Source organism: Scyliorhinus canicula, chromosome 2 (genome assembly GCF_902713615.1).
Source record: "Scyliorhinus canicula chromosome 2, sScyCan1.1, whole genome shotgun sequence".
In the NCBI taxonomy this organism is placed as follows: domain Eukaryota; kingdom Metazoa; phylum Chordata; class Chondrichthyes; order Carcharhiniformes; family Scyliorhinidae; genus Scyliorhinus; species Scyliorhinus canicula.
Window position 1 is genome coordinate 100,537,081 of NC_052147.1, and position 14,134 is coordinate 100,551,214.

Sequence of the window (14,134 nt, forward strand, 5' to 3'; positions counted from 1 at the left end):
GGTGTAATCGGGAGGCGTGCCGCGCATCTGCATATAATTATCGGACCCACCCGCGATGCTCCACCTCTGATGGGCCGAGTTCCCAATGGCGCGAACCACGTGTGGTCCCAGCGGTCGGGAGCCTGCCATGCCGGCTGTGGGCAATATTTTCTCCATGGCAGTAGGGGAGTGATTGAGTCTGGAGGGGAGGCAATTCGGAGGCAGCCAAGGAGGTGGGTGAGTGCAGAGGTGGGCTGGTTAAAAGACCTGCCTCTGTTTTCTGAAACATCAGCCCAGTTTTACAAAAGGCGCTCTATCCCTCACTTCTCACCCCCACGCCACTGCATGCATACCTTCATGCCATGAGCTAATATCCCCTCCATAGCCACTCACCCTGTATCTAGTATGGGAATATCTCAAAAGCCATTTAGAGATTGAAAAAAATCTACCAATCTAAAGAGTTCTCACTAGCTTGATACAGAAATAAATCTCTTTCATGAAACCCATTAAGAGATATTGGGCTGGATTCTCCACTGTCAGGATTCTTTCCAAGGCCAGCACATCCTTCCTTAGAAATGGGGCCCAAAACTGCTCACAATACTCCAAATGAGGTCTGACCAGAGCTTTATACAGCCTCAAAGGTACATCCCTGGTCTTGTATTCTAACCCCCTTGACATGAATGCTAACATTGCATTTGCCTTCCTAACTGCCAACTGAACCTGCACGTTAACCTTATGAGAATCTTGAAGTAGGACTCCTAAGTCCCTTTGTGCTTCTGATTTCCTAAGCCTTTTCCCATTTAGAAAATAGTCTATGCCTCCATTCTTCCTACCAAAGTACATAACCTCACACTTTTCCACACTATTCCATCTGCCACTTCTTTGCCCACTCTCCTAGCCTGTCCAAGTCCTCCTGCAGCCCCCCTGCGTCCTCAATACTACCTGCCCCTCTACTGTTAAAACTGTTAATTGTAATGTGAATTCAACCCCCCTCTCCCTGCTAAGATAAGTGATTTTGGCACTTTTGTAATTCAGCCTGGCATTATTAATGAGCTCAGCTGCAATAATAGCCCGTGGGAAATGCCATCAATTGAGTTTATTGATTCTGCAGCAGATGGTAATGGCTTTTTCTCAGCTACACAAGGGACTAGATTCAGCAGCTCCCCAGCCACGGGTTTCTCTGCAGTGCGCTATTCGTTGGCGTTGGGATTCTCTACTCCCGTCGCTTGTCGATGGGATTTCTCGTTGAAACCACCCTATGCTGCCAGGAAATCCGTGGGTGAGGGTGCAGGAACAGAAAATCCCATAATTCTGGCCCAGATGGCCTGCCAATCAATGTTCTCCAGCAGAGAGTGTTTGTTTTTACTCTGACAGCTGCAGACTGGATATTTTTCATTTCTAAAGGGAGTCAGCCTGACGCTGAAACAGGCCTTCTCCATCCTTCATGAACATTTACACATTCTGCACAAATTGGTCATTCCCACATTGCGAGTTAAGACCTTTGGAACAGCAAAAATGGAGTCTGTTTGAACTCTGCACTGATTTCAAATGGTGCAGCTGTGTTCAGGTTCCCTATCCATGTTCTTCACACCCTCGCCCCTTCTCACGTTGCCAAAAATGGGATCTGCCGGAAATGCTGGTGGGACTTAACATTGGGGTTCTGACTGCCATTTTAAGAGGCCTCCGGAATCAGCCTGTCTCCAAACCTCTGCTTCAATATGAAGGTGCCCTCTCTCCATCTCTTCCTGAATTTCAGGCTGCAGCATCAGTGGGGACACTTCTATTGACCATGCAGGTTTGAGGGCCCGCCACTCTCCATCATCCTTTATTGGACAGCAAGCCTGTCTTCTGGCCATTTAAAGGGAAATCACTGCCATGTGACTGTTCTCCACATTGTGCGCGGTTTGACCCTGATTCCACCCTGAGTCAGGGTCCTGACCTAACAAGTGAAATCTTGCCCTACGTTTTAAAAGAAAATTTGTAAATGTTTGAAGGGGAAGATATTGCGGTGCAGAGAGGCAGGAATGGGATGAATTGAATGGTCGGTCAAAGTCATGACACATGAACGGATGGATCAAATGGCAATGTTCTGTGCTGTAAGATGCTGTGATTCTAGTAATTTGGTAAGGAAACTTGGGAGAGTCCCGCCACACCGCCCCGGCACCCACACGCGATTCTCCCACCCCCACCCCCCCAAAACGGCGTGGCGAGATTCACGGCTGGCCACTGGGAGAATCGCCGCTCGCCGTTTGCAGGTTCCCATCTGGTTGCTGCCGGCGGGAACAGCGTGGGAACGCTGCGGGAGCGGCCTGTGGGGGGGGGGGAGGGGGGTTCTTGCACCAGGAGGGGGGGCCTCAAAAGGTGTCTGGCCCGCGATCGGTGCCCACCAATCAGCAGGCCGGTCTCTCTGAAGTAGGACCCCATTTCCTCCGCCGCCCCGCAAGATCCATCCAACATCTTGCGGGGAGGACGGCAACCGCGTCATTTACGCGGCGCTGCTTTTACGCCGTTCCAAGGCCCGGCGCACGTAAATGACGCGGTCCCGCTCCTAGCCCCCCGGGGGCGGGAGAATAGGGGGGCTGGGAGCGGCCTCCGACGCTGGAGTGAAACACACAGGTTTTCACTCGGGCGTCGGGACTTAGACTTCCGATGGGAGAATTGCGCCCATTGATTTTCAACTGTAGCAGGAAAGAGAGGCTGGAAATAGCAAGTGGAGGATCTGGGAAAGGGAGTAGGATGAGCACTCACCTTGGACAATCAAATTCTACCTTAGTGCGTGTGGTGATATGCACCACTGTAAATACACAAGGGTTAATGTAGATACACTAGGACTAAATAAACACTAGTGGGAGCACCAGAGACATCATGACATGCAGACATACAGCTAATGAACACATAGAATAGGACACGACCAATGGGCAGTCAAGACACCCAGAGGTGACACTACCACAAGGGGGCTACCCATATAAAAGGACAGGGCACACATGCTCTTTCTCTTTCCATAGGCGACACTCAGAGAGATGGTGCAAATCAGGAAGCATCACACCCACCGCATGGCTTAGAGCGGACTGGTTAGTTAGATTGAGTTACTGTAGTAAGATCAGCAGGAGAGTCGAACTCAATTAGGAGAATTGTTAACTGTTCAATAAATGTGTTAAACCTATCTCCAAGTTTGAATCTTCCTTTGTCAGATGTTATGGGAGTGGCATTTTCAGAACCCCAAAATGTATCATGGAGTTCAACCAACCTCTCCCTTTAATGAATTGTTGCTTTTGAAGCACACGGCTTGGTCTCCAGGTGTGGTACTACAATTATGGGCACGTGGGTTATTAATCACAAAACAATGTTTATTCCATGAATTCAACTTAACCTTTTAAATAAACATTGGATCACTTACCACCCCTTACTTCAAAGATAACCCCGAAAATAATACAACACTAAATAATCCCTCAAAATGTTCCTTCAAACCTCCAAAAAACTTAACACCTTTAAACAGAAACACATCAGGTTAAACACATTACTATTATGAGTTTAAATCACCCAAATGATTCAGAGATAGTCTTTCATGGCAGAGATCACAGCAGAATCCAGCTCACTGCAAACACAGACACACCCAAGCTCTTTTCCTCAAAATTTAAACTAAAAGTAGAAGTGAGCTCAACTCAGCTACCACCTGACATCACTTCAGTAATATGAGCTGCTACATTTCTTAAAGGTACATTGCTTAAACATCCATTTCTTAAAGGTACTTTCACATGACACAGAGTATACATCAAGGAAGCAGCTTATGCTACACGATGAAGCATAACAGAACAGTGCTGTTGTCATAATGGACAATGGGGAAGGTTTCTCTACAACCTACTATTGAAACACAGGAACTATTTGCTGATTTCCAAAATAAAAAGCTCAGAACTCTTGAACCAAACCATGCTCTGTCGATGACTTGGGTTCACAATATTGATTTTTCAGTGTAATATGCTGCAAATGCACATGATTAAGTTTTGCTTTTACCTCTGTCCACAGCTATGGAGAGCCACGGAGAAGCTGAAATCCGGATCCATATCAACTGCAGTCATTGTGAATCGGACAACTGTGTACGGGACCAAGAGTCCAAGAAGATGGTGTGCCTGTGCCTGGGTGGCAAAGTTTTAGCCAAAGATAATGTTACCTGTACAGGTAAAAACTAATTTCAAGAACTGGTTGCTTCGTAAAGTGCTCTGAATGGGCAATGTAAAGGATGAATGATTCTCTATTACCAGTGTGATTTGTCTCTATTCTCAGTGTGATGGAAGTTTGTCTCTATTGTCAGTGTGATAGACGTTTATCTGTTGTCAGTGTGCTGGAAGTTTTTCTCTATTGCCAGTGTAATGGATGTTTGTTTCTACTGTCAGTGTGATGGACGTTTGTCACTGTATTGTCAGTGTGATGGGTTTGTCTCTGTATTGTCAGTGTGATGGGTTTGTCTCTGTATTGTCAGTGGGATGGGTTTGTCTCTGTATTGTCAGTGGGATGGGTTTGTCTCTGTATTGTCAGTGTGATGGGTTTGTCCCTGTATTGTCAGTGTGATGGGTTTGTCTCTGTATTTCCAGTGGGTTGGGTTTGTCTCTGTATTGTCAGTGGGTTGGGTTTGTCTCTGTATTGTCAGTGGGATGGGTTTGTCCCTGTATTGTCAGTGGGATGGGTTTGTCTCTGTATTGTCAGTGTGATGGGTTTGTCTCTGTATTGTCAGTGTGATGGGTTTGTCTCTGTATTGTCAGTGGGATGGGTTTGTCTCTGTATTGTCAGTGTGATGGGTTTGTCTCTGTATTGTCAGTGGGATGGGTTTGTCTCTGTATTGTCAGTGTGATGGGTTTGTCTCTGTATTGTCAGTGGGGTGGGTTTGTCTCTGTATTGTCAGTGTGATGGGTTTGTCTCTGTATTGTCAGTGGGATGGGTTTGTCTCTGTATTGTCAGTGGGTTGGGTTTGTCTCTGTATTGTCAGTGTGATGGGTTTGTCTCTGTATTGTCAGTGGGATGGGTTTGTCTCTGTATTGTCAGTGGGATGGGTTTGTCTCTGTATTGTCAGTGTGATGGGTTTGTCTCTGTATTGTCAGTGTGATGGGTTTGTCTCTGTATTGTCAGTGGGTTGGGTTTGTCTCTGTATTGTCAGTGGGATGGGTTTGTCTCTGTATTGTCAGTGTGATGGGTTTGTCTCTGTATTGTCAGTGGGATGGGTTTGTCTCTGTATTATCAGTGTGATGGGTTTGTCTCTGTATTGTCAGTGGGATGGGTTTGTCTCTGTATTGTCAGTGTGATGGGTTTGTCTCTGTATTGTCAGTGGGATGGGTTTGTCTCTGTATTGTCAGTGGGATGGGTTTGTCTCTGTATTGTCAGTGTGATGGGTTTGTCTCTGTATTGTCAGTGGGATGGGTTTGTCTCTGTATTGTCAGTGTGATGGGTTTGTCTCTGTATAGTCAGTGGGATGGGTTTGTCTCTGTATTGTCAGTGTGATGGGTTTGTCTCTGTATAGTCAGTGGGATGGGTTTGTCTCTGTATTGTCAGTGGGATGGGTTTGTCTCTGTATTGTCAGTGGGATGGGTTTGTCTCTGTATTGTCAGTGTGATGGGTTTGTCTCTGTATTGTCAGTGGGATGGGTTTGTCTCTGTATTGTCAGTGGGATGGGTTTGTTTCTGTATTGTCAGTGTGATGGGTTTGTCTCCGTATTGTCAGTGTGATGGGTTTGTCTCTGTATTGTCAGTGGGATGGGTTTGTCTCTGTATTGTCAGAGTGATGGGTTTGTCTCTGTATTGTCAGTGGGATGGGTTTGTCTCTGTATTGTCAGTGGGATGGGTTTGTCTCTGTATTGTCAGTGGGTTGGGTTTGTCTCTGTATTGTCAGTGTGATGGGTTTGTCTCCGTATTGTCAGTGTGATGGGTTTGTCTCTGTATTGTCAGTGGGATGGGTTTGTCTCTGTATTGTCAGTGTGATGGGTTTGTCTCTGTATTGTCAGTGGGTTGGGTTTGTCTCTGTATTGTCAGTGTGATGGGTTTGTCTCTGTATTGTCAGTGTGATGGGTTTGTCTCTGTATTGTCAGTGTGATGGGTTTGTCTCTGTATTGTCAGTGTGATGGGTTTGTCTCTGTATTGTCAGTGGGATGGGTTTGTCTCTGTATTGTCAGTGGGATGGGTCTGTCTCTGTATTGTCAGTGGGATGGGTTTGTCTCTGTATTGTCAGTGTGATGGGTTTGTCTCTGTATTGTCAGTGTGATGGGTTTGTCTCTGTATTGTCAGTGGGATGGGTTTGTCTCTGTATTGTCAGTGTGATGGGTTTGTCTCTGTATTGTCAGTGGGATGGGTTTGTCTCTGTATTGTCAGTGTGATGGGTTTGTCTCTGTATTGTCAGTGGGGTGGGTTTGTCTCTGTATTGTCAGTGTGATGGGTTTGTCTCTGTATTGTCAGTGGGATGGGTTTGTCTCTGTATTGTCAGTGTGATGGGTTTGTCTCTGTATTGTCAGTGGGGTGGGTTTGTCTCTGTATTGTCAGTGTGATGGGTTTGTCTCTGTATTTCCAGTGGGTTGGGTTTGTCTCTGTATTGTCAGTGGGATGGGTTTGTCTCTGTATTGTCAGTGTGATGGGTTTGTCTCTGTATTGTCAGTGTGATGGGTTTGTCTCTGTATTGTCAGTGGGTTGGGTTTGTCTCTGTATTGTCAGTGGGATGGGTTTGTCTCTGTATTGTCAGTGGGATGGGTTTGTCTCTGTATTGTCAGTGTGATGGGTTTGTCTCTGTATTGTCAGTGGGATGGGTTTGTCTCTGTGTTATCAGTGTGATGGGTTTGTCTCTGTATTGTCAGTGGGATGGGTTTGTCTCTGTATTGTCAGTGTGATGGGTTTGTCTCTGTATTGTCAGTGGGATGGGTTTGTCTCTGTATTGTCAGTGGGATGGGTTTGTCTCTGTATTGTCAGTGGGATGGGTTTGTCTCTGTATTGTCAGTGTGATGGGTTTGTCTCTGTATAGTCAGTGGGATGGGTTTGTCTCTGTATTGTCAGTGTGATGGGTTTGTCTCTGTATTGTCAGTGGGATGGGTTTGTCTCTGTATTGTCAGTGTGATGGGTTTGTCTCTGTATTGTCAGTGTGATGGGTTTGTCTCCGTATTGTCAGTGTGATGGGTTTGTCTCTGTATTGTCAGTGGGATGGGTTTGTCTCTGTATTGTCAGTGGGATGGGTTTGTCTCTGTATTGTCAGTGGGTTGGGTTTGTTTCTGTATTGTCAGTGTGATGGGTTTGTCTCCGTATTGTCAATGTGATGGGTTTGTCTCTGTATTGTCAGTGGGATGGGTTTGTCTCTGTATTGTCAGTGTGATGGGTTTGTCTCTGTATTGTCAGTGGGTTGGGTTTGTCTCTGTATTGTCAGTGTGATGGGTTTGTCTCTGTATTGTCAGTGTGATGGGTTTGTCTCTGTATTGTCAGTGTGATGGGTTTGTCTCTGTATTGTCAGTGTGATGGGTTTGTCTCTGTATTGTCAGTGTGATGGGTTTGTCTCTGTATTGTCAGTGGGGTGGGTTTGTCTCTGTATTGTCAGTGGATTGGGTTTGTCTCTGTATTGTCAGTGGGATGGGTTTGTATCTGTATTGTCAGTGTGATGGGTTTGTCTCTGCAGTGTCAGTGGGATGGGTTTGTCTCTGTATTGTCAGTGGGCTGGGTTTGTCTCTGTATTGTCAGTGGGGTGGGTTTGTCTCTGTATTGTCAGTGTGATGGGTTTGTCTCTGTATTGTCAGTGGGATGGGTTTGTCTCTGTATTGTCAGTGTGATGGACGTTTGTCACTGTATTGTCAGTGGGTTGGGTTCGTCTCTGTATTGTCAGTGTGATGGGTTTGTCTCTGTATTGTCAGTGTGATGGGTTTGTCTCTGTATTGTCAGTGGGTTGGGTTTGTCTCTGTATTGTCAGTGGGATGGGTTTGTCTCTGTATTGTCAGTGTGATGGGTTTGTCTCTGTATTGTCAGTGGGATGGGTTTGTCTCTGTATGTCAGTGGGTTGTCTCTGTATTGTCAGTGGGATGGGTTTGTCTCTGTATTGTCAGTGGGATGGGTTTGTCTCTGTATTGTCAGTGTGATGGGTTTGTCTCTGTATTGTCAGTGGGATGGGTTTGTCTCTGTATTGTCAGTGGGATGGGTTTGTCTCTGTATTGTCAGTGGGATGGGTTTGTCTCTGTATTGTCAGTGTGATGGGTTTGTCTCTGTATTGTCAGTGGGATGGGTTTGTCTCTGTATTGTCAGTGTGATGGGTTTGTCTCTGTATTGTCAGTGTGATGGGTTTGTCTCTGTATTGTCAGTGGGATGGGTTTGTCTCTGTATTGTCAGTGGGATGGGTTTGTCTCTGTATTGTCAGTGTGATGGGTTTGTCTCCTGTATTGTCAGTGTGATGGGTTTGTCTCTGTATTGTCAGTGGGATGGGTTTGTCTCTGTATTGTCAGTGGGATGGGTTTGTCTCTGTATTGTCAGTGGGTTGGGTTTGTCTCTGTATTGTCAGTGTGATGGGTTTGTCTCCGTATTGTCAGTGTGATGGGTTTGTCTCTGTATTGTCAGTGGGATGGGTTTGTCTCTGTATTGTCAGTGTGATGGGTTTGTCTCTGTATTGTCAGTGGGTTGGGTTTGTCTCTGTATTGTCAGTGTGATGGGTTTGTCTCTGTATTGTCAGTGTGATGGGTTTGTCTCTGTATTGTCAGTGTGATGGGTTTGTCTCTGTATTGTCAGTGTGATGGGTTTGTCTCTGTATTGTCAGTGTGATGGGTTTGTCTCTGTATTGTCAGTGGGGTGGGTTTGTCTCTGTATTGTCAGTGGGTTGGGTTTGTCTCTGTATTGTCAGTGGGATGGGTTTGTCTCTGTATTGTCAGTGTGATGGGTTTGTCTCTGTATTGTCAGTGTGATGGGTTTGTCTCTGTATTGTCAGTGGGATGGGTTTGTCTCTGTATTGTCAGTGGGATGGGTTTGTCTCTGTATTGTCAGTGTGATGGGTTTGTCTCTGTATTGTCAGTGGGATGGGTTTGTCTCTGTATTGTCAGTGTGATGGGTTTGTCTCTGTATTGTCAGTGGGATGGGTTTGTCTCTGTATTGTCAGTGGGATGGGTTTGTCTCTGTATTGTCCAGTGTGATGGGTTTGTCTCTGTATTGTCAGTGGGTTGGGTTTGTCTCTGTATTGTCAGTGTGATGGGTTTGTCTCTGTATTGTCAGTGGGATTGGGTTTGTCTCTGTATTGTCAGTGGGATGGGTTTGTCTCTGTATTGTCAGTGGGATGGGTTTGTCTCTGTATTGTCAGTGGGATGGGTTTGTCTCTGTATTGTCAGTGTGATGGGTTTGTCTCTGTATTGTCAGTGGGATGGGTTTGTCTCTGTATTGTCAGTGGGATGGGTTTGTCTCTGTATTGTCAGGGGGTTGGGTTTGTCTCTGTATTGTCAGTGGGATGGGTTTGTCTCTGTATTGTCAGTGTGATGGGTTTGTCTCTGTATTGTCAGTGGGATGGGTTTGTCTCTGTATTGTCAGTGTGATGGGTTTGTCTCTGTATTGTCAGTGGGATGGGTTTGTCTCTGTATTGTCAGTGTGATGGGTTTGTCTCTGTATTGTCAGTGGGATGGGTTTGTCTCTGTATTGTCAGTGGGATGGGTTTGTCTCTGTATTGTCAGTGGGATGGGTTTGTCTCTGTATTGTCAGTGTGATGGGTTTGTCTCTGTATTGTCAGTGGGATGGGTTTGTCTCTGTATTGTCAGTGGGATGGGTTTGTCTCTGTATTGTCAGTGGGATGGGTTTGTCTCTGTATTGTCAGTGGGATGGGTTTGTCTCTGTATTGTCAGTGGGGTGGGTTTGTCTCTGTATTGTCAGTGTGATGGGTTTGTCTCTGTATTGTCAGTGGGATGGGTTTGTCTCTGTATTGTCAATGTGATGGGTTTGTCTCTGTATTGTCAGTGTGATGGGTGTGTCTCTGTATTGTCAGTGGGTTGGGTTTGTCTCTGTATTGTCAGTGTGATGGGTTTGTCTCTGTATTGTCAGTGGGATGGGTTTGTCTCTGTATTGTCAGTGTGATGGGTTTGTCTCTGTATTGTCAGTGGGGTGGGTTTGTCTCTGTATTGTCAGTGTGATGGGTTTGTCTCTGTATTGTCAGTGGGATGGGTTTGTCTCTGTATTGTCAGTGTGATGGGTTTGTCTCTGTATTGTCAGTGGGGTGGGTTTGTCTCTGTATTGTCAGTGTGATGGGTTTGTCTCTGTATTTCCAGTGGGTTGGGTTTGTCTCTGTATTGTCAGTGGGATGGGTTTGTCTCTGTATTGTCAGTGTGATGGGTTTGTCTCTGTATTGTCAGTGTGATGGGTTTGTCTCTGTATTGTCAGTGGGTTGGGTTTGTCTCTGTATTGTCAGTGGGATGGGTTTGTCTCTGTATTGTCAGTGGGATGGGTTTGTCTCTGTATTGTCAGTGTGATGGGTTTGTCTCTGTATTGTCAGTGGGATGGGTTTGTCTCTGTATTGTCAGTGTGATGGGTTTGTCTCTGTATTGTCAGTGGGATGGGTTTGTCTCTGTATTGTCAGTGTGATGGGTTTGTCTCTGTATTGTCAGTGGGATGGGTTTGTCTCTGTATTGTCAGTGGGATGGGTTTGTCTCTGTATTGTCAGTGTGATGGGTTTGTCTCTGTATTGTCAGTGGGATGGGTTTGTCTCTGTATTGTCAGTGTGATGGGTTTGTCTCTGTATTGTCAGTGGGATGGGTTTGTCTCTGTATTGTCAGTGTGATGGGTTTGTCTCTGTATTGTCAGTGTGATGGGTTTGTCTCTGTATTGTCAGTGTGATGGGTTTGTCTCTGTATTGTCAGTGGGATGGGTTTGTCTCTGTATTGTCAGTGGGATGGGTTTGTCTCTGTATTGTCAGTGGGATGGGTTTGTCTCTGTATTGTCAGTGTGATGGGTTTGTCTCTGTATTGTCAGTGTGATGGGTTTGTCTCTGTATTGTCAGTGGGATGGGTTTGTCTCTGTATTGTCAGTGTGATGGGTTTGTCTCTGTATTGTCAGTGGGTTGGGTTTGTCTCTGTATTGTCAGTGTGATGGGTTTGTCTCTGTATTGTCAGTGTGATGGGTTTGTCTCTGTATTGTCAGTGTGATGGGTTTGTCTCTGTATTGTCAGTGTGATGGGTTTGTCTCTGTATTGTCAGTGTGATGGGTTTGTCTCTGTATTGTCAGTGGGATGGGTTTGTCTCTGTATTGTCAGTGGATGGGTTTGTCTCTGTATTGTCAGTGGGATGGGTTTGTCTCTGTATTGTCAGTGTGATGGGTTTGTCTCTGTATTGTCAGTGGGATGGGTTTGTCTCTGTATTGTCAGTGGGATGGGTTTGTCTCTGTATTGTCAGTGGGATGGGTTTGTCTCTGTATTGTCAGTGTGATGGGTTTGTCTCTGTATTGTCAGTGGGATGGGTTTGTCTCTGTATTGTCAGTGTGATGGACGTTTGTCACTGTATTGTCAGTGGGTTGGGTTCGTCTCTGTATTGTCAGTGTGATGGGTTTGTCTCTGTATTGTCAGTGTGATGGGTTTGTCTCTGTATTGTCAGTGGGTTGGGTTTGTCTCTGTATTGTCAGTGGGATGGGTTTGTCTCTGTATTGTCAGTGTGACGGGTTTGTCTCTGTATTGTCAGTGGGTTGGGTTTGTCTCTGTATTGTCAGTGGGTTGGGTTTGTCTCTGTATTGTCAGTGGGATGGGTTTGTCTCTGTATTGTCAGTGTGATGGGTTTGTCTCTGTATTGTCAGTGTGATGGGTTTGTCTATGTATTGTCAGTGGGTTGGGTTTGTCTCTGTATTGTCAGTGTGATGGGTTTGTCTCTGTATTGTCAGTTGGATGGGTTTGTCTCTGTATTGTCAGTGGGATGGGTTTGTCTCTGTATTGTCAGTGGGATGGGTTTGTCTCTGTATTGTCAGTGGGATGGGTTTGTCTCTGTATTGTCAGTGGGATGGGTTTGTCTCTGTATTGTCAGTGTGATGGGTTTGTCTCTGTATTGTCAGTGGGATGGGTTTGTCTCTGTATTGTCAGTGGGATGGGTTTGTCTCTGTATTGTCAGTGGGATGGGTTTGTCTCTGTATTGTCAGTGTGATGGGTTTGTCTCTGTATTGTCAGTGGGATGGGTTTGTCTCTGTATTGTCAGTGGGATGGGTTTGTCTCTGTATTGTCAGTGGGATGGGTTTGTCTCTGTATTGTCAGTGTGATGGGTTTGTCTCTGTATTGTCAGTGTGATGGGTTTGTCTCTGTATTGTCAGTGGGATGGGTTTGTCTCTGTATTGTCAGTGTGATGGGTTTGTCTCTGTATTGTCAGTGGGATGGGTTTGTCTCTGTATTGTCAGTGTGATGGGTTTGTCTCTGTATTGTCAGTGGGATGGGTTTGTCTCTGTATTGTCAGTGTGATGGGTTTGTCTCTGTATTGTCAGTGTGATGGGTTTGTCTCTGTATTGTCAGTGTGATGGGTTTGTCTCTGTATTGTCAGTGGGTGGGTTTGTCTCTGTATTGTCAGTGGGTTGGGTTTGTCTCTGTATTGTCAGTGGGATGGGTTTGTCTCTGTATTGTCAGTGTGATGGGTTTGTCTCTGTATTGTCAGTGGGATGGGTTTGTCTCTGTATTGTCAGTGGGATGGGTTTGTCTCTGTATTGTCAGTGGGTGGGTTTGTCTCTGTATTGTCAGTGTGATGGGTTTGTCTCTGTATTGTCAGTGGGATGGGTTTGTCTCTGTATTGTCAGTGTGATGGGTTTGTCTCTGTATTGTCAGTGGGTTGGGTTGTCTCTGTATTGTCAGTGTGATGGGTTTGTCTCTGTATTGTCAGTGTGATGGGTTTGTCTCTGTATTGTCAGTGGGATGGGTTTGTCTCTGTATTGTCAGTGTGATGGGTTTGTCTCTGTATTGTCAGTGGGTTGGGTTTGTCTCTGTATTGTCAGTGGGATGGGTTTGTCTCTGTATTGTCAGTGTGATGGGTTTGTCTCTGTATTGTCAGTGGGATGGGTTTGTCTCTGTATTGTCAGTGTGATGGGTTTGTCTCTGTATTGTCAGTGTGATGGGTTTGTCTCTGTATTGTCAGTGTGATGGGTTTGTCTCTGTATTGTCAGTGGGTTGGGTTTGTCTCTGTATTGTCAGTGGGATGGGTTTGTCTCTGTATTGTCAGTGTGATGGGTTTGTCTCTGTATTGTCAGTGGGATGGGTTTGTCTCTGTATTGTCAGTGGGATGGGTTTGTCTCTGTATTGTCAGTGGGATGGGTTTGTCTCTGTATTGTCAGTGTGATGGGTTTGTCTCTGTATTGTCAGTGGGATGGGTTTGTCTCTGTATTGTCAGTGGGATGGGTTTGTCTCTGTATTGTCAGTGGGATGGGTTTGTCTCTGTATTGTCAGTGTGATGGGTTTGTCTCTGTATTGTCAGTGGGATGGGTTTGTCTCTGTATTGTCAGTGTGATGGGTTTGTCTCTGTATTGTCAGTGGGATGGGTTTGTCTCTGTATTGTCAGTGTGATGGGTTGTCTCTGTATTGTCAGTGTGATGGGTTTGTCTCTGTATTGTCAGTGGGATGGGTTTGTCTCTGTATTGTCAGTGTGATGGGTTTGTCTCTGTATTGTCAGTGGGATGGGTTTGTCTCTGTATTGTCAGTGTGATGGGTTTGTCTCTGTATTGTCAGTGTGATGGGTTTGTCTCTGTATTGTCAGTGTGATGGGTTTGTCTCTGTATTGTCAGTGTGATGGGTTTGTCTCTGTATTGTCAGTGGGATGGGTTTGTCTCTGTATTGTCAGTGGGTTGGGTTTGTCTCTGTATTGTCAGTGGGTTGGGTTGTCTCTGTATTGTCAGTGGGATGGGTTTGTCTCTGTATTGTCAGTGGGATGGGTTTGTCTCTGTATTGTCAGTGTGATGGGTTTGTCTCTGTATTGTCAGTGGGATGGGTTTGTCTCTGTATTGTCAGTGGGATGGGTTTGTCTCTGTATTGTCAGTGTGATGGGTTTGTCTCTGTATTGTCAGTGTGATGGGTTTGTCTCTGTATTGTCAGTGTGATGGGTTTGTCTCTGTATTGTCAGTGTGATGGGTTTGTCTCTGTATTGTCAGTGGGATGGGTTTGTCTCTGTATTGTCAGTGTGATGGGTTTGTCTCTGTATTGTCAGTGGGATGGGTTTGTCTCTGTATTG

At 45.6% G+C, this 14,134-nt stretch overlaps 1 protein-coding gene across 1 annotated transcript in view; it reads left to right on the plus strand.

Moving 5' to 3' along the window:
* ltk (leukocyte receptor tyrosine kinase) overlaps window positions 1–14,134 on the plus strand; it is a 261,905-nt gene that overhangs the window by 134,953 nt on the left and 112,818 nt on the right. The window contains exon 10 of the mRNA XM_038784003.1: window positions 4,003–4,155. Coding sequence (XP_038639931.1) covers window positions 4,003–4,155 — 153 coding nt within the window. The remainder of the gene's footprint in view (window positions 1–4,002; window positions 4,156–14,134) is intronic.